The sequence below is a fragment of the Chrysemys picta genome, chromosome 25 (assembly GCF_011386835.1).
Source record: "Chrysemys picta bellii isolate R12L10 chromosome 25, ASM1138683v2, whole genome shotgun sequence".
NCBI classification, from domain to species: Eukaryota; Metazoa; Chordata; order Testudines; family Emydidae; genus Chrysemys; species Chrysemys picta.
Window position 1 is genome coordinate 16,768,747 of NC_088815.1, and position 25,318 is coordinate 16,794,064.

Below are 25,318 nucleotides of genomic sequence, written 5' to 3' on the forward strand. Positions count from 1 at the left end.
CTGTCAGGGTGATTAAACACTGGAATAAATTGCTTAGGGCGGTTGTGGAATCTCCATCATTGGAGATTTTTAAGAGCAGGTTAGACAAACACCTATCAGGGCTGGTCTAGATAATACTTATCCTGCATTGAGTGCAGGGGACTGGACTAGATAACCTCTTGAGGTGACTTCCAGTCCTATGATTCTATCGCTAAAACTAGCATAGTTTGCTGCATTATTAGGGCTTGTGTACGTACACACACCCTCTACAGCTATACTGCTGCAGCTGTGCCACTTTAGCGCTTCAGTGAAGAACCTATCTATGCCGGCACTTGGCAATGTTTACACAGCACTTTTGTCGGTACAACTTTTGTCAGACAGGGGTGTGTGTGTGTGGGGGGGGGGAAGTGCTGGTGCAGACAGTGCTTTGTCCTGTCAACACCTCATTGGGGGTGGTTTTATTTTTCGACTAGAGCTCTCTCCTGCTGACAAAGAGCAGATATGCTGCATACCTCACCGTGGCGCAGCTGTGCCACTGTAAGATGTACAGTATTGCCTTAGTCTCTTGCCTTCATGATCATCATTTTTACAGCCGAATAGTCAATTTATAGCAAGAGGATCAGTGTGTCCTGCTTACAATTTTGAAATAATTTCCTATCTCCATAATCCTTCTCAGCCCCCTTCAAAAAAGCTACTTTTGTCACCATCTAGTAGACTCTTTACTGCCTGAACTTTACATCCCAGAATGGGTTTGAACTTTTTTCTCCTTCAGAGCTCTGTGCTAGGAACAAAATATTTTTATCAAGGTTTCTTGCTTAGTTTTCATTGTCTGCAGGCTTTTATAATACATACAAGCAATTATCCAAGCCAGACTGTATCTCTATGATGAGATCTAATTTAGAACAAGAAATGCTGTACTGAGTAGACTTTTTCTGGTTGGGAATAGATAGAAATACACTGCCACGGCCAATCTTGTTTCTAGTGCTTGGTGATTAGAGGGGTATCTATTGAGAAGACATCTAAATTTGTGTAAATATTGGAAGAGTTAACCCTTCAATCATTTAATCTGTCATAGTCTCTAATTAAATGTCCAAAGCATCTTCAGTGATGATGCAGTCTTTTTTGCTTGAATCTGATCTAATTTATTATAAATAACTTAGTGCCTTTTCATGGTGTTCCTACTGTTTGGGAAGTATATTTTCTGTACTAATCTTGAAAGGTGCCTGTGATGGGGTGGACTAAGCCCAAAGGCCTGCTGCTGGAGGCCTCAGGGTTCTGCCATACCCATCCCAGGACAGGAAAAGTGGAGAGGTCCTCCAAGCAGGCTAGAGTGGCGCAGCCAATTAGAGAGGCCGCAGGGAGTTGCCAGAGAGGGCCCAGCAGGCTCCTATAAAAGGAGCTGCAGGGCCAGAGTGAGTGCAGTGTGCTAGCAGGGACTAGGGGAGTAACAGGTGTTCCTGGCTGGTTGCAAGGGTAAAGGCAGGTAGTTGCCGGCAGGGACCAGGAAAGCAAGGGAATAGCTTCTGTCTGGCTGCCAGGACTCACTTAGGACAGGCCCAGGGAAGGGACTGTACATGGAACTCCTAACCCCCTCTTGGAAGGTGGCTGATCTAGACTGACCCAGCTGGAGAGCCAGGGTCGGAGGACTAAAGGGCAGGCGAAGAGCCTCCAGGGAGGAAGCCCTGGAAGTGCTTCTCCACCCCAGAGCAGGAACCTTTGCATGTAAGTTGGTCAACTAGGGTACTGAGAGAGTCCCTGTTGGCCAGACTTTTGAGGACTGGAGCCTGGGGAGGGCTACAGGGACAGTGTAGGCGGCTCAGCAGAGGACTGAGCCGCTGAAGACCTGCCGAGACATCTCTCAGCTAGAGGTGGGCGCTCGTGAAAGGTGGGTGCCACCCCGCTGAAAATAACTGAGAGATTGCAGGCACTATCAGCCAGAGAAGGAGTGCTTGCGAGAGGCAGGTGCCGACCCCATTACAGTGCCATATATGTCAACTCTGGAGAATGTTACCATGTCTCACTATAGAGCAGCAGAGCACAAACAGAATCTGTACAAACTTACTCCTCCATGTGATTATAACATGTAGGGTTTAATTCTAGGGATAAATACAGTAGTTTCTGTGCCTATTCATTCCTTCAACCCTCTGCTGACAGAGCAAACAAAGGTATCATTTGTTGTTGTGGTCATGCACCGTGGACACCTGCACCACTAGGAACTCTGAGCTCCCCAATGCATTTCATGTAGTGCACCAAACTACTGTTGGATGGAAGGTACCTGTCCTCTTATTAAACACTTAGCCATGGAAGATACTACTAGTGGATAACTTTCAAACTTAATGTTTAAATTAACTCACAATTCAAAGGTAATAGGTAGGGCCCTACCAAATTCATGTCCGGGGAAAAATGCGTCACGGACCGTGAAATCTGGTCTTTTGTGTATTTTTACCATATACTATACAGATTTCATGCGGGAAAACCAGCATTTCTCAAACGGGAGGTCCTGACCCAAAAGAGGGTTGCAGGGGGTTGCAAGGTTATTGTAGGGGGGCTCATGTTGTTGCCACCTTTACATCTGTGCTGCCTTCAGAGCTATGTGGCTGGAGTGCAGTGGCTGCTGGCCAGGTGCCCAGCTCTGAAGGCAGCACCCTGCCAGTAGGGGGGAGGGATATCTCAGTGGTTTGAGCATTGGCCTGCTAAACCCAGGGTTGTGAGTTCAATCCTTGAGGGGGCCACTTGGGGATCTGGGGCAAAAATCAGTACTTGGTCCTGCTAGTGAAGGCAGGGGGCTGGACTCGATGACCTTTCAAGGTCCCTTCCAGTTCTAGGAGATGGGATATCTCCATTAATTAATAGTAGCGCAGAAGTAAGGGTGGCAATACCATACCTTGCCATCCTTACTTCTGCACTGCTGTTGGTGGTGGTGTTCAGAGCTGGGCTCCTGGCCAGCAGCTGCTGCTCTGCAGAACCCAACTCTGAAGGCAGCACTCCACCAGCAGGGGCACAGAAGTAAGGGTGGCAATACTGAGACCCCCTTACAATAACCTTGCAAACCCCCTCCCCACACACCCTTTTGGGTCAGGACCCCTACAATGACAACACCGTGAAATTTCAGATTTAAATATATGAAATAATGAAATTTATGATTTTTAAAATCCTATGACTGTGAAATTGACCAAAATGGACCCTAAATTTGGTAGGGCCCTAGTAATGAGCTATTTAGTTTTACAACTTCCTGTCTGTTGGTATTGGAGTAGCTGATTCAGGTTTTTTAAGGGTATCTTTCTATACTGATGATTTGAACTCCACCACAAGATTGAGGCCCCCCCCAAACAAACAAACAAACAAAGAAACCCTGTAAGAAGTAAAACTTGAGTAGTGTAGTACATGATCATCTTACTGACATTCTATTCCTATGAATAGTTTCTTGTGCATACCCTATCTTTAGACAACTTCGTGATAGTGGGCGGAAAGTGGAATTGTTAATAGATCAGTGCCCTTGCAACTGATTTAAATGCCAAAATCATGTTGCCAACTTGCTAACTTACCTATTTGATATGCGCTATAGCTGACATTCCAGGGTGATAAAAACTAGTTAGTCCCAGTTTAAGGCATTTTCTATTTTAAAAACTGCTTCATTAGTTCACACCATATTACACTTAGTTTTAGTTACTTATTCAAATTGTGGCTATATGACAGTATATAGATTAATTTAGGACTGTATAATAAGTACAACTGCAGTGGACATAATACTAATATATTTAATAATACTGACTATTGGAATGTCTATATATGTTTTGGTTTGATATTTTCTCGAGGAAGTTATACATGTCATGACATGTTCAGTTTTCAATATTGTATAAACAAAATTCAAAAACATTTGATTATATGAAAACATGAGTAATGCAGAGTTATAGGCTTCAAGCATTAAGCAATCGGAAGCATGCAGAACTGCAGACGACCAGTCCAGGTCCATTCGGCCATGCAACGTTCTGTAGCAGAAAACCAACTTTGAGTTAGTGGATAGACCAAATCTATTCCTGTTTTGAACGGATGTATCCAAGTTTGAAGATTTGTTCTATGCTTGGACACTGATGAAATTATTTTTCCCAGTTAAAACCAGATGTAAGCCAGTATTTACCCAGTACCCTGTCCTAAACTAGTTTTTCCAGGGAAATCACCAATCCTGATAGGGGCCAACAAGGAATTTACTATTTAGAGTGTATGTGTGGAAATAAACTGGGGTTCTACTCCTGAAAAGCCAATCTGTTCTGAAGTGTAACTGTAAGCCTCCTTTTAGTACAGTCCTCTTCAAAGCACTCAGACTAAAATTTTTGCTTGTTGGAGGAAGAGACTTGCAACACTAAATATTGAATGTTAATAATACTTACCTCTCTTCATCCAATATCTTTATCCCCAAACAATTACATTAACCAGTTACAAATACATTCTGGCTTCTGTTGCATTCACATTTTTTCTATTAAAAGTAAGAGATGGCTTTATTCATGTCTCTGCAAGTCAAAGATTCTGTTTGTGCCATGGGAGGCAAAATGGTTTCAGTGCAATTTTGGAGCTCAGGTACTCCAGACCTAAACCAGCACTAGAATAAAGGAACCTGCCCTATTAGATTCCCTCTCTAAAAGTTCTTAAACAAAAGTTGAGACCAGCAGATTTTGCCACCAAATTAAAGTCCTTATTGCTGATTGGCCTTAACATAGTAATTTCTCTTACTAGAGTTCAGTAGAATGAGAGCCTCTTAATTGGCAACTTTGTGACTGTGATGTGCCAACTAGGCTTTGTCCCAGTTGTCTGAGGCTCATAAGAAAACATACAGGTGTATAGTTACTTTATTGCTTTAATCATATTCTAAAACAAAAAAATATTAAAACTAGCAGATGCATTTTAAATGACAGTGCTTAGCTTTGCCTGGACAGACGAGGCTTGTCCTTCTCATGGCTTAGTCATGGAAAAACATCTCTGGCATCTGTCCCAATTAAGCACGTTTGCTCGTTGTTTGTGGGAACATGATTTCTGCTGTACTTAAATGACTGAAATTATATGTTTCTGTTACAATTGTTCCCCGTCTGTTGGGTGGGTAGGGGGAGAACGGTCAACTTAAGTGCATGCACTGTGTTAGTGCTTCCTGACATAGAATCATAGGACTGGAAGGGACCTTGAGAGGTCTTCTAGTTCAGTGGTTCTCAATCGGCTACGCAGAGGTCTTCCAGGGGGTATGTCAACTCATCTAGATATTTGCCTAGTTTTACAACAGGCTACATAAAAAGCACTAGTGAAGTCAGCACAAAGTAAAATTTCATACAGTGAAATGTAAGTACAATATTAATATTCCAATCAATTTATTTTATAATTATATGGTAAAAACAAAAAAGTAAGCACTTTTCAGTAATACTGTGCTGTGACACTTTTTGTATTTTTAAGTCTGATTGCGTAAACAAGTAGTTGTTAAGTGAGGTGTGACTTAGGGTACGCAAGAAAAATGAGACTCTTGAAAGGTGAATAGAAGTCTGGAAAGGTTGAGAGCCACTGTTCTAGTTCAGTCCCGTGCACTCAAGGCAGGACTAATTATTATTTACATGCAATGCTATGTATAATCAGATGTTTGTATTAGGGACTGTGTTTCTGTATTCTATTGGGCTGAGGTTGCCATTTTACTGCTCAAAAGAAATAACTGAATTTTCTTCAAATATTGCCTCTTGCTATTGCAGTTTTGTGTTTAGTTCATGCATCTTTTGTATATTTTGGTATGTAATCATCAAATTAAAAATTAAAAAGGAAATTATTTTTATCAACTTCTTGCATTTTAGAAATACATGATATCCAGTTACTTAAACTATTCTACCATAAAGATGTAGTTAATATCCAACTGTTGTACACAGTGGTAAGAAAAATGGTTCTGTTTCCCTTGTGATTCTCCTTCTGGAGAGAGAATATTTATACCGTTTTTTTTTTTTTTTTGTCAAAACTGACAGTGTTAAGGATTAGAAAAGTCTCTTCAGAGCAGTAATGTTCCAGAATGTATTTTGTCTCTTGAGCCTGACCCCTGCAAGGACTCAACCTTCTGGACTGCAGCAGAAAGTGGGGAAAATCCTCAGGGCTTAAGTGGCCTCCCAGTCCCACACTGGGAGGTGCATTTCTTGGAACTTGTGTAGAGGAAGAGGGGCCATTATCTGAAGATTTGAGAGATGCTAGGCAGGGATACCAGGGGATAATTTATGTAAAAGAGAGAGAAAACATTAAAAACGTGTAGTGAGTCAGTTGTCACTTGGGGAGGAGTGGATTTAAAAGAACCAAGGGAGTTTGGGCTGGTGTAATAAAACAAATAACTCCCCTAAAATGTATAGCGAAGGTTTAAATTACGATGATTTGGAATGATCGTTAGGCATGTAGCAGGCAGCCTGTGTAACCAGATCTTGTTAGTTTTATCCACTCTTCCTGCTTCTTGTTGTTTTACATTTGCATCTAATCTATAATTAAATTGTAAACTCTGAGGGAGGGATTGTTTGTACAGCACCTAACACAATCCTGATTGTGGCCTTTGGGTGTTACCGTAATTTAATAATATTCAATAGATTTTTGTGTGTGGAATAACTGCCATATTAAAGACCATCCTTAAATTAAAGATTCAGTTGGACTCTTACTTTATAAAAGTAGAATACTTTTAAAGCGACAAAAAGCCATTGAGAAACTGAGCTGCTTGTGGTTTTGTCCCACAGGGTTGAGTAACTGTCATATTCTAGTTTAAAGCTAGAATGGAAAGAGATGTTGCTTAATTTGGAAGAGATCCTAGGAAACCAATACTAAATTCAGAAGTGTGATTAATGAGGTTAACTGCCGGAGACTGATATTATGGAATAAATAGATAGGATTTGCATTCTGTCATAGTCCATGGATTGGTATTGAATGGGTTGTTGAAAGTGGCTCAACACATATGTTCTCCTCTTCCAATAAACTTTTGTATGCATGATCCACATGGCTATCAAACTTCAAAACACAGGATGAGGACAAGCAGTACAAGTTCTTTACCTTTGCAGAAGAGGAGCTAACAGAACTGGCTATGTAAATGGGAGGAGTTTTGGCAGGGAGGGAAAGTGGCAGTCATAGACTGAGGCAAATAGGCAATAAAACCACATGTGAGTTCTTGAGGCAGCTGAATTATGCAACTGTATACTCTTGCAGTTTCTAGAGACCCAGATTGCTAAACTCCTCCCTTGCCAGTTCATTTTATTTTATTTTGTCTTATCTAGTATGTAGACAATAATAGAGCATTCTGAACAGCGGACTGTTATCTGGACTGCTGTTTTTCAAACTAGAACAGTTTCTCATGGCATATCAATGTATATCGCTGAAGTTAGCAAAACCTTTTCATCTAACAAGCTGAGCAAGTTTTTAACTATGGGAGACTAATATGAATTCTTAGGCCAGCAGTGCATGGTGGTAGCTGTGGAGTTTTGGTGTCTCTAGTAATAGCCCTGTGTTCAGGGGTTTAACAACTGCTTACATTTTATTAAGCCTTGGAATTTAGTTCCTGTTAGGAAGAAGTATTTAATTCTCAGTCTTAAACTGGGATTTCTGATTTCTACATTTTTAATTTAGTTTTTACAACTAATAGAAACATGATTCGCTTTAATGTAAATTTTGGCAAATGGGGAGACTTCAGAATGAATTAATTGTGCATGTGGAATTTTGAAACAAATTTGAGTTCTCATAAATGAAAGTTAGTACTTCACGTGCTCATTAGACATTACTTACAATGTTTATTTTCTGGGGAAATCTTATTGTATAAAATTTTGATATGCTATAAGGTTTATGCTTTGATATGTTAGTCTGATATAGTCCTTTGAAACCAATATTCTAATTGTGAAAAGTCATGCAGTGTTAATGTGCCATTGCCATCAAAGGATGGACTTCCTGCTGTAGAGATGGTACTTCTAGGCAGGCTGCACATTCCATACTATAGCTTAGAATTAGGTGAATATTATTTTATTAAAGGTTCCATAAGATGGTGGTTGTCCTCAGTGAACTGTTGTTCCACAAGGTGTGGAAAGAAATTTTCTCATGGTTCTTAACAAAAACAAAATCTGTTGGACCTGGCCAAGGGTGCTTTCAGAAGAGACACGCTTTCAAGTAGGTCAAAGCAGAAGAAACACATCCTGCTGCCTGTAGTATATGGAAGGCATGCATAGAGCTGGTGGCAATGGTGCCTCATATCCAAGAGTACTTTTTTACATATTTTGATGGGTTCTAGAAGATTTTTGTAATAGGGTTTCTTTTATTCTCTCAGAACACTGTAGGTGAGAGTGTATGTGGAATCCCCGAAGTAGCCTGTGTTTATTTCTTTGGGGTTTTTTCCTTTGGGGTTTTTTTCTAATTAAAAAGAGTTGCTACTGGATATTCCCTAAGTGCTCTTTTATGCCAGCTTCATGTACACACCTGCATTATCAGACTCCTTGTATTAACTTTTTAACAGGTGTATGGCCTCTCTCTCCATCAGTTTGACAGTCACTTAAAACGTGTAATGTTTGGGGATTACCAGTAATTGTAAAAAGTCACTCAGATTGTTGGCCTGGAGGGCACATTGAGCATAATTACTCAATATGACTCATTTCAGATAAAACTTATTTGGAAGGAAGATACCCAGTTTTCCAAAGCCTAAAGATGCTTTGTGTATTTTGATGTCTAGAAATTCCCCAGAATTATTCTGTCAACAGGGACCTGGAATTGTGGATTTGGAATAGCTAGTGCACTAATCTTATTTTAAAAGAACCTTGACAAAACTGGTGCTGAAATAGTAGAGCAGGTGCCAATGCACCAAGTAGCCTTAAGGCTGCCTAAAAAATTGTGTGGGTGCTGAACTGCTGTATCTCGGGCACCAGGGCACTGAGAGCAATCCAGGTGCCAGAGCACCAAGAAACAGCAGCTCATTGAAGTGAAACACAGACACCAAAACTGTAGCTGGGACAGGCGCTGGGACACTGAGGGAAATTGGGTGCCAAAGTGTCTGAAGCTGCAGACTCAAAATTTTGCACAGTTAGACCGGACCTGATTGGAAAGTAGGGCTAGATATGTACGAGATCTGCTGAGGCATTGCTGGGACCTAACAAAGAGCTGGAGCAGTGATTAATGATGCTTAGGCTATGTCTACACGACAGAGTTAAATCAACAATCATAAACCACTCTAATTATATTGCTTGTGCGTGTTTCCACAACGCTCCTTGTGTCGGCGGAGCATGTTCACAGTTGGTGCTCTAGCACTGACAGAGAGCAGTGCACCATGGGTAGCTATCCCACTGTGCAACTTGCCACCTTCTACTGCTTGGAGTTCTGGGAATGGATTGCAGTGCATCATGGAGGCAGGCTCACTGTCCCATGATGCAGTTTTTGCTGTTCCATCATTCCATGGGCTTCCAGCTACATTTTGTTCCATTTTTCAGCAGCCTCTGTAAACTGTTTGCCCGCCATCTCTGCCTGAAAGCATGCATCCTTCACTACTCTCCAGTTTTGTGATGAGCTGTGAATCTGATAATGAGTCTGTGATACCTGTCCTGCTGTGTGCTGTGGAAAGAAACAATTCAGGACTGATGTTGGCATTGACAGAACAGCTGCACATGGTGGACTGTCAGTACTGGGCTCGGGAAACAAGCACTGAGTGGTGGGATCTCATTGTGATGCATGTATGTATGACAGGCAGTGGCAGCAGAACATTTGGATGTGCAAAGCCACCTTCCTGGAACTGTGTGCAGAGCAAGGACACCAAATGAGAGCTGCCATCATGGTGGAAAAGCAAGTGGCGATTGCTGTATAGCAGCTTGCAACTCCAGACTGCTACCGAAATCCGTTTGGAATTGGGAGTCCACAGTGGGGGTTGCGGTGATGCAAGTGTGCAGGACTATTAATCGCCTCCCGCTATGAAGGACTGTGACTCTGGGCAATGTGCAGGAAATAGTGAATGGCTTTGTTGCAATGGGATTCCCTAACTGCAACAGGGCAATGGCACGCATATCCCATCTTATGACAGAGTACATCAACAGAAAGGGCTATTCCTTCGAGTGCTCGCTCATGTCCATTCCACATTAGGTGTGTGTGCTCGCCACGTGCACCGGTGCCGGAAGTTTTTTCCCCCAGCAGTATCCGTAGGGGACTGACTCTGGCACCTTCTGGAGTGGCGCCCGCATGGCGCGGTATAAGGGGCGCCACTGGCTCACCCCACCCTCAGTTCCTTCTTGCTGTCAGTGACGGTGCTGGAACCTCTGCTGCTTCGGCTAGCATTGATTCTTTCTCTGTTCTTGCGAACTTTGAAATCCTGTAAAATAGTTATACATAGTTAGTAGTTTTCTTAGTTACCCTTAGTAGTAGTTCTCAAATTCTCCATTAGTTCAGAATGGGACCCATTGGGGTGTCAGGGCATGCCCTGGTTCCCAGGCTTTAAGCCCTGCAATCGCTGCAAATGGCCTGTGCCCCTCAGCGATCCACATACCAGCTGCTTAGGCAAAGGGCACATAAGTGACAAGTGCCATTTCTGTAAGTCCTTCAAACCTAGAATGAAGAAGGAACATGATATCCATCGAAGAGCACTCCTAATGGAGTCAGCACTCATTCCGGAAGTGGATAGGATGAAGGGTCAATTGCAGAGGATTTCCAATTGGATTACCTCGTGCATAAGGTCCTGTTACGACCTGGCAGGGGTTCTGCCGCTGCCGATTGTCAGAGCGCAGGCATCTTCGGTGGTCTTCCTGGCACACATCCCTATCCAGGACATCTGTAGAGCTGCAATGTAGTCTTCTGTTCACATGTTTACCACTCATTATTCCATCACTCAACAGGCCAGAGACAACGTTGGGTTTGGCAGAGCTGTGTTGCAATCTACACATCCATGAACTCCTACCCACGTCCAGGGGTGCTGCTTTGGAGTCACCTAATATGGAATGGACGTGAACAAGCACTCGAAGAAAAGACAGTTACCTTTTCCATAACTGGTGTTCTTTGAGATGTGTTGCTCATGTCCATTCCACAACCCGCCCTCCTTTCCCCACTGTCGGAGTTTCCGGCAAGAAGGAACTGAGGCTGGGGGGAGCCAGCAGCGCCCCTTATACCATGCCATGTGGGCGCCATTCCAGAGGGGGCCAGAGCTGGTCCCCTACAGATACTGCTGGGGGGAAAAACTTCCGGCACCAGTGCATGTGGGGAACACACACACCTAATATGGAATGGACATGAGCAACATATTTCGAAGAACAGTTACGGAAAAGGTAACTCTCTCTTTTCTCTATGGTACTCCAGGCACTGGTGAATCTCTGGGGTCGTTTCACGGATATCAACGTGGGGTGGTCAGGGAAGGTGCATGATGCACACATCTTCAGGAACACGGACCTGTATAGAAAGCTGCAAGCGGGTACTTTCTTTCCAGACCAGAAGATTCCAATAGGGGGTGTGGAAATGCCCATAGTGATCCTGGGAGACCCAGTGTACCCCTTAATCCTGTGGCTCATGAAGCCGTATGCCAGAAATCTTGACAGCAGTAAGGAGCGTTCACGTACCAGCCAGGACTTGCCTATCCTTCCTTGGCCACATGGCTTAGTGTACATAGGTGACGGCCTTTGCTCAGCTCCACCTTTACTGCCTCCAGATGTGCTCCAGATGGTTTACTTGCCAAAATGTCACATCATGGACCTCATGCTGATAGGTGGACAGTACCCTGGTGAGGACTTTCAGTGGTGGACAGACCCACATCATGTATGCAGAGAGGTTCCCTTCCTTCATCTTCAGACAAGATGATAATCATTGATGCATCCCTCGTAGGCTGGGGAGTGCACATGGGTGAGTACGTGGACGATTACATGTCACAGGGAACATGGTTGTCTTTAGAATCCAGGATGCACATCAATATCCTGGAACTCTGAGCTGTAATGAAACCATGTCAATCCTTTCTCCCATTCATCCGGTCTCATCATGTTGTCTGACATGAGAGAACACCACTGCCATTTACTTCAACAAACGGGGGCACGAGATCGACAGCTTTATGCACAAAAGCAGTCAATCTCTGGAATTAGTGCACCACTCACCAGATCCTCCTGTCTGCAGCTTACCTTCCAGGGATACAGAATGTGCTCACTGATTCACTCAGCAGACATTTTGTGACTGACCAGAAATGGGCACTCCACAATTCAGTAGTTCAAGATATCGTCACCTGACCACACACCTCTGCCTCCCATATAAATCTCAAATGCACTACACCCCACTCCGGGGAGGTCTCTGTCACCACTCTCAGGGTCCGACCAAATCAACGATGCCTTTCCTCCTCTACTGCTCCTCCTTGAGTACTCCACGAGATCCGATGAGACAGAGTGATGGTCATAGCCCAGACAAATCTGGTTTCCCAATCTCCTTCATATGTTAACCCATCCACCAAATCTTATCTTTACCTTCTCCAACCTGCTGACATAGTTCAACAGTGAGATTAGACATCCCAATCCACAGGTGCTCTACCTCAGAGCATGGTATTTGGATGGGCATTAGCTTTAGAATGGGCCTGTCTTGCACAGCTGAAAAATATCCTCTCCAGCAGCAGGAAAGAATCCACTAAACACTGTTACCAGGCTAAGTGGAAATGCTTCACTTCCTGGGCCCAACAAAAGGGAGTTTTAATGGAATCAGTGGGGATCCCCCTTCTCCCGGACTACCTTCTATCCTTGAAGGTGGTGGGTTTTGCCATTTCAAAGTCCACGAGTATTCCATTTCCTGCCCTCCTTCCCCTTTGCTATGGATCTGTCTGATTTGCAGTGGAGAAGGAACTGGAGATGTGGTCATCTGTCCTGTCCTTTGTCACCTTGAGCGGAAGCATGAGGTGAGCTAAGGCACATGCTCAGACCAACAGACACTACTTTCAAATTCTCCAACTCCGGGAGCATTGTGTGCATGCATAAACCCTCAATGGAATACAGAATAGGGACCACACATCTCAAAGAATCACCAGTTACATGTAAGTAATCTCTTGGTTTGTTTGTTACCCTGTATGAGTTCCAATGTGGGGTGGTAGGTGACATTTAGGGATGTGCAGTCAGAGGGGTTTTTATTTCTGTATTGAAGCAGGTTCTCTCCGGGCATTTGGGTGGCCCATTCCATGATGTGATCTACTTCTCTGGTGGAGTGTCCTTGTTTGGCGAAGGCGGTTTTAAGTGTGTTTAAGGTGTGTATCCCAGACTCTCCTCAGAGCATATTCTGTGGTGTCTAAGTGAAGGCTCTATATAGCAGATTTCTTGGTATGTTTGGGATGGTTACTGGATCTGTGAAGATAGGTGTGTCCATCTGTGGGTTTCTTGTGTATAGTTGTCTGTAAGGTTCCATTGTTGAAGTTGATCATGGTGTCCAGGAACTTAATGCTAGTGTGCGAGTGTTCTCGAGTGAGTCTAATAGATGGGTAGTGGCTGTTGAAGTTGTGGTAGAAATCTGAGGAAGTTTTAGTCTGTCCAGAGGATGAAAATATCATTGATGTATCTCAAGTATATTATTGGTTTTGTGGTGCATTTGTTTGTGAACACGGTCACCTGAGCATTTCAATCTCACTTACGCTAAGTGTCCACAAATTGTTTTGCGTACAGATGTGATGTGTATGCATAAAGCTGCATATGCACAGATGAAGGTTGCACTGAGGCCATTTGAAAACATGGCACCAAGTGTGTTAATTTGATATAAATTTGTAGAATAACTCCTTGCTATCCTATATGTAAGGTAGCATAGCTTTGGAATTATTGGTGCTGAGAATAGCAAGTGTTTGAGACTGGGCTTAGAACTCATAAAGCAGAGATTTGTTACTCGCTGTGACAATTGGAGGACACCTAGTGGGCATACTGTTTCTTGCTTCTCTTTCTTGTTTTAAACTTTTACTGTGGTTTATGTTGAGGTTTTTAGACTTTGCTCAGGATCTACTCCTCTGTGGAAATGAGTCACACTTATGTAGATTTTTCTCAAAATATTGTTTTATAGAAAATTCATTGACGAAGCACACTGAAGAAGTTACTGTTTTACACAGGTATAACGAGGTATATCTCTGGTATAACTAACACATTCAGTGAAGTGATGCTTAGAAATAACTCTGAAATTATGTTTTCACTGTTGCTGTTAGAAAAGTCTTTCCAAACCAGCAGTTCCCAAGCTCTTTCATAGAATTTTAATGCTCAGATTTTTTGGGTCCCAGCTTAATTCCCATTTAATTGCATAATATTCCTATGGCAGCAACATTAATTCCTTATAGGAAAAGTTATAGGAAAGTATATATTTATTTTTACTTGTCTTGAGTATTCTTCTTGGAAAGAGTTAATCAGATTGACTACTCTTGCTCTTCATTTTACCTTTCCTCCCAACTGTTATGGCTTTCTCAGCAAGGAGAGGCAGCACCATATGAGCAGACCGCTCTCCATATCAGCATGTGCTCAATGGGCTGTGGTTTGGTAGTTTCTTGTCTAGACTGTAGGAAAAGTAACAGTACTTTGGACTTGGCTGTCTTTAGCTGAAACATCTATCGTTGACAGGGCCAGCATTACAATTTATGGAATCCCGTGTTTCTGGAAGGGGGAGGAAATAAGGCAGAGTTCCCTTCATCTTCTGTTCAGTCAAGGATGCTGTTGGGGGCGTCCTAGCATCAAGCAGACTCCTTAGCACCCCCCCTCCCCCGCCCTATTGATGAAGAGGTAGATGGAGACCACCCCTGAGATGTACTGGTATAATGGGATGGAGGATCTAAAGTGGTTGCTTGCTCAGCTTGTGCTGGATAGACTCCACTGGAATCAACAGACTCCCTGAACTACGGCTGATTCTGGATCAGGGCTGTATTTAAGACTGGCCCTGATCATTAATCCCGCAATTCAGGTTAGACACGCGTTGCGGCTCCATGAAAACCATTTATATTGGTTCTGTTGTTTTTCTGTGCACAAGACTCTGACTTCAAACTGGAACTCTTTGTCAGCTTCTAGTTTTCTCTGTGGTAAACTGTAGGCAGAATGCCTGTGATGATAGCCTTTGATGGAGCAGATTCCTTTACATGGTAAGCCACCTATCTGAGCACAGACTGAACAATCCTCTGGGGCATCTCCTGCCTTTGTCTTGTTTTCTCTGTTTATGTTGTAAGTTTGTTGGAGCAGGGATTTTCTCTCTCCCTGTTTCTTACAGCACTAAACACACGGCATAACGCTTCAGTAGTAGTAATGCTCAACTGCAGGTTAAGCCCCATGTTTTCGTGAAACCCTTAAAGCTATGGCTTCGTGGGGGAGAAAAAGTATTGTAAAATTTTCATTTTCACTGAGTTTGGGATACAGGGACAGATATGAATGTCAGGGTTTAACCCCTATTGCATATGGTGGTACTGTATTTGTCAATCAAGAACATAGCTTTCACCAGTCTGGCTTTACAGCAGACTTTTTTCAAGAATGCTATAAAATATTGGGCCAGTTGAGCATTTGTTATGTGCCATCATGTGAGCAATTTGAGTGATTCTCAAAAGTACAGTACATTAATAGACTGAACAAGATTAAATATTTTAATTTAACATTTAATCTATGCCACCACTGTTGAATACAATATTATGTAACCCTAATAAGCTGTCTGTGGTTTGGATCCTGGGTTCTTTCCCATAGTACTATGCTGACAGTTGACCAGTGTGGCCATCCTAGCTAACAGACCCTAGATTTGAACTCTGGGCACTGATGTGCTTTGGGCACTGATGGGCGTGCTCTGGAATTTGCTTTCCTTGTTGATCTGACAGAATTAGTCTGACACTTGGGACACAGCACAAGTCTGCTCATTCAGGATTTTACCTGGAGGAGTGGAAACTGGTGGTTTTCTCTTTATACTTGCCAATCTCACCTTATTTTAACGTATAGTGAATGTACGTTGCGCTTAAACTGTTCACATCTTTATGAATGAAAATAGGTATGTACTATCATGGGTATTCACTTAAAATCAAGCACTGCAGCTGGCAATGTGATCTGACTGTGTGTGTTGAATTTAGCTTTGTGTAAGAGCAAGATTGTAACAACTCCTTCAATTTCCAAGTAGGCTGTAGGAGTGTCCCTTTCCCTCTTATTGCAGACAGGCAGCTCCCTAAAGCCAGGAGATGTGGTGGCAATTTTGGGCTCAGTTCTTGTAATTATACAACATAACATGTTTTAAATGTGGCATTATTTGAGAACTAAAATATATACATGAAAATTTAAATGACTTTCTCTTCCTTGTTGCAGATCCATAACATGGTAGCAGTGCTGGAAGTGATCTCCAGCTTGGAGAAATACCCCATAACCAAAGAGGCACTTGAGGTATGTCTCCTTACATGTAAAATCTACACATGCTTATATATGAAAACAGATTGCTTCTGTACAATATCTTTTGAATTCCCTTTAATGTATTCCAGCTCTTTCACAAAAACATAGATAAATCACAAAGATTACAAATTTAAGGCAAAGATACAGTAATTGGTCCCCCACTGCTTCCTCTGGCACCTCAGTACATGATGGAATGAGTTGTCTTTCTGGAATCATATACCAGCAGAGTAACAACTATATTGGTGTACGGTGCAATCCAATTTCTGTTCACATAAGGGACCAGAACAGTCCCTACTTGCCACTGGTTAATTCCTTGTCTGATTCAGCCAGCATCACTTCCATGTCTTATGACTGGTCACTTTCTTATTCTCTTGCTCAAATTCTAATTCTCTTTAATAACCTACCATGAATAACATAACTTTATAGAGCCATAACATTAGTTTGAAATATGCCCAATTCAGTGCCAATCCCTGATTGGCTGTGAGGTTAGTTCCCCCTATGAGAATACTGTATAGCTAGAGAACACTGACTCGTACACATTGGGTTTATTGTTCAATTCACTTTTCACTCTGAAGCATTCTTATGCCAAATGCCCTCTGTGAGATCTGGTTATACAAAAGGGCTTACTGAGGGAACAACCAGATTACGACTTCCATGTTTAGGCACCCCGAGAACTTTATTTAAATTGGCCCCATAAATCCTTCCCCCAGCACTTGGGGAAAATTCCATCTGACTCTGGAGGGTGGAGTAGGATGTGACAATAAGCCAAGAGTGATGATCAGCTCTAAGGGTCTGTGATTTCTTGTCCCTCTTTCTACATGCCTGTGGTGGTGAACACACACCTTGTCTGGTTGGGGGTTGCGCACATCTTTCCCCAGAACTTGAGCATGCTCCTTGGTCACCTGCAAGAGGTTCATATTGAGTGAGGGACTCCTTCCCCACCACACTCCCCAGATGGCTCCCATGGCACTTCAGCCAGTGGAGAAAGAGAAGAGAGGAAGAATCAAACTTCAGTAGGTTCCCTGAATGGTGGAGCATGGAGTCAGCTGAATCAATCCCTTCCAAAAAGACTAATGGATTATTATTATTTAGCTCCTACATTCTTTGTGAATTTTTGGTGTGATATTTGGCAGAACAGTATGCATTGACAAGTGAAAATGCATCTTATGATTTGACTTACGTTCTATGTTTTCAGAATTAAATTTTTGTAAAACAACTCTTCTCACTTTTTATAGGAAACAAGATTAGGGAAACTCATCAATGACGTAAGAAAGAAGACGTCCAATGAAGAACTTGCCAAACGTGCCAAGAAATTGCTACGGAATTGGCAAAAACTGATAGAACCTGTAACCCAGAATGAATCCGTTCCAAGAGGATTGCCGAATCCACCTGGATCAGCAAATGGTGGTGCACACAACTGTAAACCAGAAGTGCCACCTGCTGTAGTAACTGGATCAAAGCCCATCAATGAATTGAAAAGCAGGAATGATATCCAAAAGCTAAACTCCCCGAAAACAGAAAAACTGGGAAATCGGAAAAGGAAAGGCGAACATAGGGATGGGCATCAGGGCCCCCCTCCTTCTAAAGTTTCCAAAGGTAGTCATGAAGTATTACAAAACTCTTCTCCTCCACCAACTAACGGGATTGCGGGGAGCCCTGAAAGTTTCCCCAGTCCTGTAGATGTAAACCTGCAAACAGGGCCTGAAAGCAGCAGGACAGAACATAGTGAAAACGACAAACACAGTAAGATCCCAGTAAATGCTGTAAAACCTCACACCAGTTCTCCAGGACTTGTAAAACCTTCAAGCACTTCCTCATTATTAAAGACTGCAGTGCTTCAGCAGCATGATAAATTGGAAGAAACCACAGGCCAGCACCAACCTAAGAGTCCCCGCTGTTCCTCGTTTAATCCTGGGAATATTAGGCATGACGCATTTGCTCGACAGCATATCACATACTCACCAAAGGGTTCAATACCTAGTCCATCTCAAAGGTCCCAGTTCTTAGATACTGCACAGGTGCCATCACCACCACCCCCTTCCTTGATGCAACCATCAACACCTCCAATGCCAGCAAAAAGACTGGAGGTTTCTCAGCAATCAGGAACTGAGGTATCTCAACATTGGCAGGAGCAGGCATCTTCTGAAAGCCAGTACAGGCACACAGCAGGGACACTTCAGCACACATCTCCTAGCTGCAAAACTAACTTGCACCCTGGGGAATCTCTGACGTCACATGTTGGCTTTTCACCAGACACTTCAAAAATGGACAGTGATGATGCTGCTTCAGGTTCAGACAGTAAGAAGAAGAAAAGGTACAGACCCAGAGACCATACAGTCAATTTGGATGGGCAGGTTGTAGAAGGGGGTGTGAAACCTGTGAGATTAAAAGAAAGAAAGCTCACATTTGATCCCATGACAGGACAGATAAAACCTTTAACACAAAAAGATTCTTTGCAGGCAGAAATCCCTGCAGTCGCTGAACAGCACAGGACAGAAACAGACAAGCAGGAGCAAAAACCCAACCTGCAAAGTCCTTTTGAACAAACGAACTGGAAAGAGTTATCCAGAAATGAAATAATTCAATCGTATTTAAACCGACAAAGTAGCTTGCTGTCTTCATCAGGAGTACAAACCCCAGGAGCTCACTACTTCATGTCTGAATATTTAAAGCAGGAGGAAAGCACTAGAAGAGAAGCTAGAAAGACTCATGTTCTAGCTCCTAACAGCAAACCCACAGACTTGCCTGGGGTCACAAGAGAGGTCACAAGCGATGACCTCAACAGAATACGTGAACATCACTGGCCAGGCGTGAATGGCTGTTATGATACACAGGGTAACTGGTATAATTGGACGCAGTGCATATCTTTAGATCCACATGGGGATGATGGTAGATTGAACATCCTGCCTTATGTCTGCCTAGACTGAGTACAGTTTTGCTAAAATGCTCTCACATCGGCAGTTAGAAAAAATGGCAGACACTATGCCACTTAAACATGGAGAGAGCCTCCTGCCTGGACAAACAGGGCCAACGAGCAGAGGGTATGAAGGAGCTGGTTCTTTACAGCTCTTTCCTTTAAATTCTCCTTTTGTGAAATGCTGCTACCAGTTTACTAACAAAATTGCAAAGGAAGGCATACGAAGGTTGATAAATTGAGTTCAAAACTCTATAGCAAGCCAGCTATAAAAAAGTGTTAGTCCCCAAGAAGTGAAGATGATTTCCAGCACTTTGTGAATGCCGGAATCTTATTACAGGCAGGTACAGATAAAATTGTAGAAATTACCTTAACAAAATATGCATCTATTTATTTGATTTAATTTGAGTTTATTTGGCAGTGAGATGTCCGAGACAATGTGCAAAAAATCTAGTTTTGATTGCATCAGATCTCTGAACCTGATTGTGTTCTTTTCAAGTTTATGTGGTGCAAAGATTGGGTTTTAAACAGCAGGTATTGCACTGCAGGTTGGTGATCTGGCTTCAGCTCAACATTCCATAGGCATCCACATATTTTAGTCTGGTTTCAGTTAAAATCCAGTCTCTGAGAAATGCTGCAAAAACTAGGGTTTTTTTTAAACATTTTTTCTTCCACCACCAGCCAAATCATTTTTCTCCTTTTCCCTTCCTGCAAACTTCTAGAAAAATTCACCTTTTCTAGAATCCAAAAGTAATGAGGGTGCTACAAGTTTGTAACTGTTCTGTGAGGGGAAAAAGGAAGCCTGTTTATATGCTGGAAATATACTTGTTACCATTCCTTTAGATATTGTTTGCCTTATGGATATCCATCATAAACGCAATTTGCAAAAACAAAGAGCCTTAGTGAATGTACAGTAACTAGACTTCTGTGTTCTTGGGATGCAGAAGGGAGCAACTTTGCTATTTGGTCCTTTAAGTGGACACATTGTGATATAAATGTGGAAATAAAAAAAATTTGCACAAAAAAGTTTGTGAATTATTTATAATTAAACTGGTTACTTTCAAAGTTTGGTCAGTTCAGAAAAGCCAAGTTGAAGCTAAGTACATATTGCCAGCAGTGTGATTAAACCTGCATCCTGTTAGTTCACTTTCTAAACCAGTTAAAGGTGGTTAGTCATACAAGATGTACTGTCTAGCTTTTCTTAGTCTTCCAAGTGTGCTGGCAATATTTACTAATATATACTGGATAATTTTAACTATGCTTAAAGCCAGGGAGAATGTGCTTGGTTCGGAGAGAGTCCTCCAAGTTATTGTTACTATACCTCACAAGTTGAGCTAATTGTTCAGCTTTCTCTTCAGTCCACTTTTGTATGTAGTAATAATAATTGTAAAATGTCTGTATTTCACCTCTGATCACAGCCTGATTCAGTAATGTTTTTATATTCAATTTAGGCAAAACACGTGCAGCTCCTGTTACTATATTAGCAATTGGAACAATTTACTTTTACAGTATCTGGTATTGGGCTTCTGTCCTGCTGGTGCTTTAAAAAAAAAAAAAAATCAGGATTACTGCCACTGCAGTAACATTAGATACACCATTAGGACTGAATTCTGCTTCCACTGAGGTCCCTAGTAAAAATCCCACTGATTTTAGTGAGAGCAGGATCAGGCTCTTAATTCTCAAACAAAATCTACTTTTTATAATGGATGTTACTCACGAGGTGAGCATTGGCTTGTTCCATGAAATACAATGAGAAAAGCTTTTAAAATCTAACCTTTCCCATTCAGACTGAATGCTTCTGTGATTTGCCTGGCTTGTGAAATATTGAAACCTGCTGTATATGGGTATTTCAAAATCTTTCCTCAGTGCCTAGTTGTTCCCTTTTCTCTAGGACTTCAGAATTAGAAAGGCTTCTCAGCTGGAAAAACCAGCCACCATAAAAATGTTTCCAAGTATATTTTCAGTTTACTTCCATTTTTACCCTTCTGCAGTGATAGACTACCCAAGCTGTTTGGAGCTGGGGAAGGTATCACCTTGTATCTTGGAAGGGTGGGATGGGTGGAAAGGATGATCCTGGAAAATGCTTGACATTTATTTATTTAGAAAATTTACACACTAAAACACCCCCTAACCCCCAAACAAACAAAAATTTCTGCACCTAAGGGAGTCTGTTCTCTTCCTCTTTCCCTGAAAGACCTTGGTCATTAACTTGCCCATCCTGGGGCCTCTGAATTTAGGGCTACTCTCAAAAGGGAATGGTTGGGCTCTGATCCACCTCATAATTTTTGGCCATGATTTTCTTTCCTGTTTACTCTATTTCTTCTGAAATTCTGGCTGCACTACAGGGGTCTATAGAGGAATATCGTACTCTAAACTGTCACTGGCATTTGCAAGCAACCTGCCACAGTGCCCAGACGCTGACTAACCACTGTGATGATCTTAATTTCATCCATTTTGTAGGGCAGGAGTCTAAGGTATCAGACCCAGCTCTTGCCCACAGCAGTACAAACTGACCAGACATTCCACTGATTACTGTGTGCTTTTAAATCTCTTTTGTGTGACTAGTTTTCACGGTTCTACACTAGGTGGTCAACCAAGTTGGAAGTAATCCAAGGTCAGAAATGAGTTCAAAGACATTTATATTTCAGCATGTTCTATTAGTGTAAACAGTGACGTTCTATCAGCTCCAGCAAATGTTGAAGATGTTTACAAGGTGGTCTTGTCAATTTTGTAAACCAGTTCAAATGAAGTTTACCTTGTACATGTTTACCTGTTGTGTATTTTCATATTTTTGCATGGACTGTTTCTTAGCTAGCTGCTTGTTCTCTAGGTGCTTTCCAAAATGCACTGTCCTTGTCCTGACACTTACAATCTAACAAGTGTAGAACAGACATCTCCTTCCACCATGGCATGGAAACACTCCCATATGAGAATCTAGGTTCTGATGTGGCCCCATTCCTGTGTGGGTGCCTATATATTAGGTGTGCTGACATATTACTTAAATTCCTTTATTTTTGAAAGGATGCATAGAAGAAATAAGCAGTACAAACAATTGATATTTACCTATCCGGGAACCATTCAATGTGTCTCGCATTCTATGTTTAATTAGCCTTAGTGTACTATAAACACTTTGAGTGTTTGAGCAGCATCACGTAATCATTTTCCTTAAATTGTTGTAGATTTTTAACAAGCACAAAGGAGTTTTATCGGTATGGGGGGGGGGGGGGGAGTGTATAGTCTAGGAGGAAGACTGTATGGAAACAGTGGCCTTAACAAGATGGCTGCTGCTTCATTGTAATAGTTATGTGATGGGTTAGAGAGGAGGTTCCCAGCAGGCTATTAGTATTTTCCTTTTGTGCTCAATGCACTTAAGGAAAAAGCCAGACATAACAATTACTCTTGCTAATGCTACTACCTCAAACTTTTCAGGAATGTCATTATCCCACCTGAGTAGGTGTTAATCTTGCCACTGACTACCAGTGTCACTGCAAATCTAATAAAAAAAAAAATTCTCCCTTCACTTATAAGGAGATCCCGTCATGAAAGTAATTATGCCTTGTATCAAAGCAATCGCATCTATAACCATCCCTATCTATAAGTTTAAGCACTACTGAAGCATCAAGAGTGGCTAGCATGGAGGACTGACAGTATCTTTATGCTGTTCTCGCTCCCTGGTCCAAATCTGGTGTGCATGGATTTTGAGTGAACACCCATGAGATGCTAACTATAAAATTAGTTGGTCCTATTCTAGCAACTTTTAAACAAGTGTTCCAGCTGGCATCTTTCCTGACAGTATAGTTGGAAGGCCAATTATCTGAATTAGTAATAGTCTGTTACCTGTATTGTCCTACAGATGACCTCTCCATTTCATGAATGAATTGTGTAAGCGAGGAAACTGCTTCCTATGCTGTTTTGTGGAGTTCATTTCCTAGGACTCTGGGTTGTAATGTCTTTCACTAGTACTAAATTCAGTGCTCATTTAAATGTTGGATAGATGGATGGAGAGTTAGCTATTTTCCCCTGAATTTTAAAATTGGTGAGAGGGGAAGAGGGAGGTGGGTGTGTCTCACATTAAAAAACATGTTTGGAAATGTAGGAGTTTGACAAGAAATCACAAGATGTGAAATGAGGTCTTGATTTTTTTCCGTTTGCAGGGAAGGAAACAGTGGTGTACACAGTGAGCTGCCCTCACCTCACTCTGAACAGCTGAAGCCTGAAGGAGAGGGATACCTCATTTGTTTACCACAGATTGCAAGTGGAAAAATTCTGTTACCAAGAAAGTGATGCCCTGGGAGTGCTGGACTCAGGCCTTCAGTCCCATACAGCTTACACCTCAGATACAGAGGAGGTCCCAAGACTCCTGTCCACCTATTCCATGAGAAAAAAATGACAAAACTAAAAAAAAAAAAACTAGTCAGCTTTATTGTTCTGTACCCTTTTTACTTCACGTAAACAAGTTCTTGTGCTTTTGCCTAAATGAAGTGCTTTCTTTGTAACTATACTAGCTTAAGGGGAAAGGTGCCTCTTATGCTCCCTGCCCCCCACACTATTGGTTTTATCTGCTAGTATCTAGGAGCTCTAGTCATATACTAGGTCCTGTACACAGAACAAAAACACACTCCTTCCCTCTAAAGAGTTTAGAACCTAACATCTGGCAGGAGGCAGAGGGGAGTACAGAGAAACAATAGCGCTGGCAGATTGCATCATAGACAGTAATCTCTGCATTCTCACAATGTGACCATTGCCAAGTGGCAAAATATACATGTGTACCTTGCTCCAAGGACAGGCATGCTCTGTTGCAGACATAGGGCAGTTTAGAGTAAAGAGGGGGATTTGGTCAGATCTGCCTTTTGGATAAATGCTTTTCTGAGCCTTCCTGATCTTTATTAATAATATGCATTAGACAGTAGAGAGCACATCTCCAGTGCATGGTTATTAGCATCTGTTTTTTAGGTCATTCACAAAAATAATGCAAAAAAGCTCTGTCACCATTATTAAATGGAGGCAAGCTGACTTCTCTGACAACCTATAGAACTGCACTGACCCTGACTAACCAATCCATCAAACACTTGCTAATGTAGACTGCTTCTGAGTTTCTGTCGCAATTCATGAGCAAGTTAGGTATGTGGAAGTTCTACCTAAGTTAATACTAGGGAGAAGCTGGAATCCGTTAGTTAAGTCACTTCCCTCTTCTGAAACTGTACCAATATCCTCTCTAGCCCTTTATTATTTTACAGCTAGTGTGTGCTCATGGTGACTTGACAGCTGGTTTAATAGGGGATCTTTCAGAACTACAGAGGAGTTTTTAAGTTGCAATAGCCATGTTTGGATTGTTAGAGAAGAAAAGGGTGGTCCGAGAATTATTGTAGGAGTTACTGCATGCCTGGATGGTTCTGCTGCTCTTGTGTGTCTACGTGTGAGAGAGGCTGCTGGTCGAGAGGTAATGACTACCTCAGGAGCTGAAATCAAAGCCAAGTTTCTCTTCAGCTTAGCAACAACCACCACTGTGTGTGGGTGCGTGCGCAGAGAGCCCTTAAACCAAATGATAAACCCTGTATCTGATGGAAACCACTTCAAGCTGGGGTGGGGCAGCCCCGCCCGGCACCTCTGCCCATGTGCCTGCAGCAGAGTCCGGGTCCTAGGCTACGAGACAGCCAAGGAGGGGGAGGTAATGGCTTTCATTGGACCCACTTCTGGGGGGGGGAGGGAGAAGCAGTCCCGCTTACAGAGGTGGGTCCAATAAACGACATTACCGCCCTCCTCCTCCTCCTCCTCTCAAGCGGGGCCTCACCCACCCCAGAGTCCGTTACCTCGGGATTGGTGCTGCCTCCCGCCAACGACACCGCGCGTCCTCGTCAAGCCTCACGCCGCTCCACCACACTGGCCCGGGCACGGACCCCGCCTTGCCTAGCGGGGGTAGAGGCGTGTGGCGCCCCGGGGTTCGCTCCCGCGAGGATACGATTCTCTGCGCAGACGCGGACTCAGGGGGCCCGTTCCGGCTCCTCACGGCCAGGACGGAGGCGGAGCCAGGTGAGCGGAAGTGACGCCATGTACAAGCCTCCCCCCCCCACCTCGAGCCTTATGGGGCGATGGGGAG

At 42.7% G+C, this 25,318-nt stretch overlaps 1 protein-coding gene and 1 long non-coding RNA gene across 7 annotated transcripts in view; one reads left to right on the forward strand and one right to left on the reverse strand.

Moving 5' to 3' along the window:
• The window catches only part of MED26 (mediator complex subunit 26), a 47,838-nt gene extending 24,140 nt beyond the window's left edge, over positions 1 to 23,698 (forward strand). For 2 of the 5 annotated variants that reach the window (XM_005279041.4, XM_008171603.4), the window contains exons 2-3: positions 16,227 to 16,301; positions 17,543 to 21,990. In XM_005279041.4, the coding sequence (XP_005279098.1) occupies positions 16,227 to 16,301; positions 17,543 to 19,234 (1,767 nt within the window). In that variant the 3' untranslated portion in view covers positions 19,235 to 21,990. Of the gene's footprint in view, positions 1 to 16,226; positions 16,302 to 17,542; positions 21,991 to 23,375 lie in introns of those variants that run through there. The other 3 variants (XR_006177203.2, XR_010594918.1, XM_042862039.2) reach the window with 3 other exon arrangements.
• On the reverse strand, positions 16,368 to 25,237 carry LOC122174843 (uncharacterized). Of its 2 annotated transcripts, none has more exons than XR_010594920.1 (3): positions 25,032 to 25,237; positions 23,495 to 23,589; positions 16,368 to 18,683 (listed from the first exon to the last, which is right to left on the reverse strand). It is a non-coding gene; the product is annotated as an uncharacterized LOC122174843 (long non-coding RNA). The 2 variants fall into 2 exon arrangements; XR_006177204.2 differs by having other exon boundaries at positions 23,414 to 23,589.
• Positions 25,238 to 25,318: the final 81 nt, after the last annotated feature.